Source organism: Triticum aestivum, chromosome 5B (assembly GCF_018294505.1).
Source record: "Triticum aestivum cultivar Chinese Spring chromosome 5B, IWGSC CS RefSeq v2.1, whole genome shotgun sequence".
Classification (NCBI taxonomy): Eukaryota; Viridiplantae; Streptophyta; class Magnoliopsida; order Poales; family Poaceae; genus Triticum; species Triticum aestivum.
In genome coordinates, this window is record NC_057807.1 from 651220816 (window position 1) to 651226817 (window position 6002).

Here is a 6002-nt window from a genome sequence, read left to right on the forward strand (position 1 = left end):
CCCCCGGTATTGGGTGTCCCGTTTGGGGATCCAGCGTCCTTCGCCACTAGTTTCTAAACATGATCGAACATCACACCATCAAGTGGAATTTCTTTTGTGAGTCTAATTCGAAATGGAGGCCACACAATGGTATATATGTGTTGCGAGATTTCCATTCCTGCGAAGTTAATATCTGTTGATTTCGTTTACTGTCTAATTCTGTGTACTGATTTACTGAATTCTACGGTCCGGTAGTCTCCCTTTACACATTGACTGCTTTCTATTATGGTGTGTTACTTAAACTTGCACGCTTGGACTATTTTGAATGTGAAATATAGCACAAGTTCAGAGAATTAAAATATACGATTTCATTTATTTTAAATGACTGGACAAATCAGAGGTCTGATTGTCTCTGTTCTATGTACTGAATGTAGAACAGAGCATCCCTTATTTTTTGCATACATAATGATGTTTAAATGTGTTGCTTGCGCTGTAGGTTTCCATTAACCAAGAGTCAAACTCAAGAGCTGTGAACAGGGAGGTACTCAGTGAGCTAATCAAGTTGCACGGAACGCTTGGGGGCAAATTGCCCGCCTATGATGGAAGAAAGAGTCTTTACGCTGCAGGCTCACTTCCTTTTGAGTCAGAGGAGCTTGCTGTTACACTGGTTGATCTGCAAAAGAAAGACAAAGAAAGGTCATATTGGATTCTGCACTTAGGATCGCTTCCCTCAATGTGATGAACTTGCTTATTCATCGTACCTACTAACTTGCTCCCTCTTCATTTGCAGGGCTGAAAGGGAGTACAAGATCACCATTAAAGTTGCTGGGAGGACAGACCTGTACCACTTTCAGCAGTTTATGAAAGGAAGACAGAGGGATATGCCTCAAGAAACCATTCAAGTGCTTGATGTTGCCCTCAGGGAGTCACCATCCTGGAAGTATGACATCCACATTCCACTTTCTCGCTATCATTTTTTCTTGATCATACTAGCTAGTTTTCTGGAGCCCTAACACTACTGCTGGCAATAAATTTTCATTGCAGCTATGTCACAGTGTCCAGATCCTTCTTCTCCACCACGTTTGATCAGAGAGGAGACATTGGTGAAGGATTAGAGTGCTGGAGAGGTTACTACCAGAGCTTACGTCAAACACAGATGGGGTTTTCACTCAATATTGGTACTCCCCTCCCCTGTCTGTCACTGTTACTGTTATCTGATTGCAGTGTCTCTACCCTTATTTATTTGATGATCTGCATTTCTTATTCAGATATATCTGCAACATCCTTCTTCAAGCCTGTGAAGGTGGTCCAGTTTGTGCTAGAGTTCCTCAACTTAAGTGATGCCTCGCGACCTCCGACAGACAGGAACCTTGTCAAGGTACTATTCTGATAGTTTTAGAGAACATGCTATGCACACTGCAACCTGTTACCATGGGGGGAGGATTTGCAATAATCACATCCTTTTGTATGTTTCAGTTGAGATGTCATGATTATGGAAAGGAGAAAACTTGTGCGCTAAGTATTGGACAGTGGAACATGATTAACAAGGTATTTACTTTTTCATTGTTTTCATACCCAGTTTTTCCTTGGAACTAAATACATGGCAAACTTGTTGAGTTTCTTCTTTGGTTTTGCTCAATGTGTTGAAGAATGTCAGGTCATTATTTTTTATGTAGTAACTCAAATTTTTTGCTGTTTGCACTTTGAGTTTTCAAACTAGTCACTTAAATTGAAAAACTGTTGAGCTTGTTCGTGACTTGGCTCATTATTTCATACGTAGTACACGTGGTGTTGATGGTGGTGCAAATGATAGGTCTCATTTGAGTCTTTTCCCTGCAGAAAATGGTTAATGGAGGAACCACAGACAACTGCAGAGAATTGCCCGCCTATGATGGAAGAGAGAGTCTTTGCACTGCAGATTCACTTCCTTCTGAATCAGAGGAATTTTCTGGTACACTGATTGATCCGGAAATGAAAGATAATGAAAGGTCAGATTTAATTATTTAGTTAGGGTCACTTCCTTTAATAGCAACTTGCTTATCCGTTGTAGCTACTTACTCTCTTTGGATTTGCAGGGCTGAATGGGAGTTCAAGATGATCACACAGAAAATCATTAATGGGGGGACCATAGATAATCTGGAGAATGGTGCACCATTTGTGTCTGAAGTTCCAACAGTCATAGTTACTGCTCCTGTTAGTTTTCCGGTAGCTGAAGATTTCTCAATTTATTATATGATCTTTGCAACTTGACCTTTCAAATATAATTATTGTCATGCACATAACTGCCGAGTACTCCCTCCGTCCCAAAATAAGTGACTCAACTTTGTACTAGCTTTAGTACAAAGTCGTGTCACTTATTTTAGGACGGAGGGAGTACAATGTAATTAGAGCATAATCTTGAGTAGCTGCAATTCAAATTTTCTCACTTGTTATTTTTATTGGATTAATGCAGGTGGTGGCATCAATGGATAAGCCAGAAACCTCCAAGTATGGAGGTCTTGCCTCTGCCCAACCATACATGCAGGAGGTACTGGAAGACCTCTTTAATTCGAGCAAAGATTCACAGAAGGTTACCGCTAATGGCGGCAAAATGAAGTAAGTCATGTGATTAGATATACGATTATTGTCGATGGCACCTGACATGATTTTGTCTTCAGTGAATTGCTGATTACCTTCCGCAGGAAGACTGGCAGGAGGCCTCAGAGGGTTGTCTTCAGGTATGTGCACAAATTCGTAGTACTATTTTCATCTTGCCCAGTTAAGAAATTGGGTGACTAATCGTTCTTATCTTCTGTATAGAGATGGGGTAAGTGAAGATCAGTTCTGTGAAGTCCTTTTTCATAAAACGGACAGAATCCGGAAGGTAAACCAACAGCATGATGACCTGTCAATATCATGTTTAGTTTTTTCTTGACCTTTGCCATTTTGATGTGTTTCTTATTTGTTGCAAGGCACATGCCTCTTTCGAGAACGAGCATATACTACCAGTAAATTTTGTGGTAGACCAGAAAAAACATAATACTAAGCTTTTCCCGAAGGTTCATGTGAGGCATGGTTAGTATATTGATGTCTTTTCACACCATTGTGTCTTTTCTAGTTTCCGTACGTGTTAACCATTCACACTGATGCAGGCAGTTTAAACAATGTATCATCCACCAATGGAGGTGTAATACCCCAAGAGGAGCCTTTAGAGGCACATCATCCACCAAACTTAGACTCAATTATCCAGGTAACTGTATGACTAATCTACTTAGCGATGTTGATTCAAACTGATTAGTGTTTAATATACGCATGCCATGTTTTTCTGGTGCAGTTTTTCGTTGACATAAATGGCCGCAGGGTGTCCGTTCAACGAACACCTGAAGCAGACCTGGGCTCAGCAATTGCAGAAGCAATGCTGAAAACTAACTGCTACATTCCAGACTTTTATGTCGGATACGAGCAGCATGTGCTTGATTTAGATCGGTCCATCCTATCGCAAAAAATAGGTCAAAACTCAACGGTTAAGGTCCAGCCTCGTGTGAGGGGTGGTGTGGAAACGATGTGAGCACATATGTTCACTTCTTTGTATTGAGTTTCTGATTTCTGTTCACTTGACTAACCTTTCGTGATACTATATGCAGAGACATGTCATTCAAGGGTATTAGATTTGAGGACCGGATTAAAAGCTTCAGTCATGATGACCTCTTTGAGGAACGCACTGTCATTCCCGAATTAATGGGTAAAATAAGGAGAATAAGGAGAGGGAGGACCCGTGCAGGGACAGAGCATATCATGAGGACCTTGGGTAGATGCACCATGCATAAATTATTTGAAATGCTCCATCTCTTACATCTTCGAGGGATTTCCCTCAATGGGAATTTTACACATGAGAATGTCATCTACTTACCTCTGTTGGATAGCTATGTAATCAATGAAAACCATGTGAAGTCTAACCATGCAGACTATACTCCTCTCGGTTATGAACATGATATGAGAGCCCTAGGCCGGGTCTTGAAGCAGCTATTCACCTGGAAGTTTCCACGCTCCATAGCTGGTGTATTTCCTGTGCACGTGGACCACCTTCTCCAGACTTTGAATGCTATGCCAGTTGGTGCAAGTACCTCGGATGCCTTCAAGGCCTATTTGAGGAATCATGTGTCAATGTTGTCCCCTGGTGCGGTTGAGGGTCTGATCTTAGAAGTGCACAGATACATTAGATACCAAGCTGAGAATCTGCAGGAGTCCACCAAGATGATTCTGGGACCACATGTGATGCACCCCTCCAATCTACCTTCTTGGACTAATGTGGCGCAGTTAGTTGATTGTTTTAAGGAAGTTTACAGTTTCCAGAGCTCCTACTCAGAAGACAAGATCTCATGGTTTGATTTCCTGAGAAATTTCTTGACCCATCCTAATAAAACAAAGGTATGATCGCAAATATTTGTTTTCACTGTCTTGTTATATTCCGAGACAATTACTATGTTTCCACTGTCTTGTTATATTCTGAATTTCTGAGACATTTACTATATTTATTTATGTATGTGGCAGCCTCCCACCTTCACAATAGAAGAGGTAGATTTAGCATTTGCTTATCATTTTGATGAAGCGCTTCCTAGGTTCTTATGTGATCTTGTGATGGGCCATACCTTTATCAGCTCACATACAGTTGAGAGTGTGTAAGTTTTTCAAATAAAAATTTCATTCCTGATGCAAATAAACTTCAGTTCCTGCACTTATTAGCGGTTTTACAGATTCAGTAGAGACTGGTTCAACACGAAAGTATTTGTGGTTGATGCGGAGATCGCAAGCACCAGCGGTATCTAGGTAGTTCACTCCCCTGTCCTTTTTCTCCATTATGTGCTCTCATGGGTCGTTCAGCTGCTTGCTTGTTCTGCTCTTTTTTTTGCTCCATTATTTGTTAGCGATTACTGGATTATTTTTTATATGGGAAATATAAACTCCTGTTAACTATCAGGTGCCATAGAATTTATGGCAAGCAAGGACCTTCACAACCACCTTGTACAGCACATTGCAGAGGCTGATTTGCTTCAGGTCCTTAAGTCGGTTAGGGTTTCTGACTTTTGGGATAAGGATGATGATCTCTCATTCCACTCTGCTGGGATTGCACCCACATGGAACACAGCAACTACCTCTGCCTGTACTTTCTTGCTCACAAGCTCCCAAGATCTCTTGTAGAAAATTGCAGGCATACCATCCGGCTCCGTGGTCTTGAGGATCTCCCATCGAGTTCAAAGCCTCCTTGGTCTCCTCTCGGGTAAAGACCTGATGCAAGTACTGATTCATATCAGAATTAACAAGCCGGGCAACCTTGTTAAGTAACTCAACCTGGTGATGTCCTGCAGATGAAGAAAGGAGAGATTGATATTAGTTAGCAATAAAGGCCTTCAAATCTACCCCCCTTCGACCACGCCTCCGACATCTTCTTTCAGACTTTTCATATGATTCACCCGTTTTCTCCCCGAAGCACAAGCATGGAAGAAGCTTGTGTTTCGGCCCCCCCTTCAAACAATGAGCATGGGCCTGCTCCTTCCAAAACATATTCTTTTTGCTCTGAAGGCTTTCAACTTTATACTGAACCAGCTGCTCAGAACAGACCTACTCCTGAGAGATTGCCCTCCTTCTGCAGCGACTCAGCTCTTTCTTCAACTTCTTTATACGATTCTTGAGATCACCAAGCACCTTCCGGCTCCAAGAGTGGAGCTCGCTCCCCACTTTTCTAATCACATCAGCAAGAGTAGTGTCCCCCGGATAGAAGAGCCAGGTTCCAAGCATTCTGAACCACCTCCACGCACTGCTCCTCCTCCGGCCAATTGGCTTCAAACTTTGGATGGGCCGTTATCCTCACATTGGCCCTGACATGGTACTCTGGCTCCAGCACAAGGATAACAGGCTAGTGGTCGGAGTGTCTAGGAGCCCCATTTATCGCTTTGTAACCCGGGTAGCGAGTGCATTAACCCAAATTTGGCTCGGCCCTGTCTACCCTTTCTTGAACGTATTTCCCATCTTGGTGGTTTTGTGCT

At 42.2% G+C, this 6002-nt stretch overlaps 1 protein-coding gene across 5 annotated transcripts in view; it reads left to right on the plus strand.

The window, feature by feature from the left end:
• Positions 1–6002, plus strand: part of LOC123113913 (protein argonaute MEL1) — a 9336-nt gene that overhangs the window by 2242 nt on the left and 1092 nt on the right. For 2 of the 5 annotated variants that reach the window (XM_044535233.1, XM_044535232.1), the window contains exons 2-16: positions 476–675; positions 770–919; positions 1024–1357; positions 1456–1527; positions 1819–1967; positions 2055–2184; positions 2432–2574; positions 2637–2696; positions 2779–2842; positions 2931–3033; positions 3111–3208; positions 3293–3522; positions 3603–4386; positions 4510–4637; positions 4713–4785. In XM_044535233.1, the coding sequence (XP_044391168.1) occupies positions 476–675; positions 770–919; positions 1024–1357; positions 1456–1527; positions 1819–1967; positions 2055–2184; positions 2432–2574; positions 2637–2696; positions 2779–2842; positions 2931–3033; positions 3111–3208; positions 3293–3522; positions 3603–4386; positions 4510–4637; positions 4713–4785 (2718 nt within the window). The remainder of the gene's footprint in view (positions 1–475; positions 676–769; positions 920–1023; positions 1358–1455; positions 1528–1818; positions 1968–2054; positions 2185–2431; positions 2575–2636; positions 2697–2778; positions 2843–2930; positions 3034–3110; positions 3209–3292; positions 3523–3602; positions 4387–4509; positions 4638–4712; positions 4786–6002) is intronic. The other 3 variants (XM_044535237.1, XM_044535235.1, XM_044535236.1) reach the window with 3 other exon arrangements.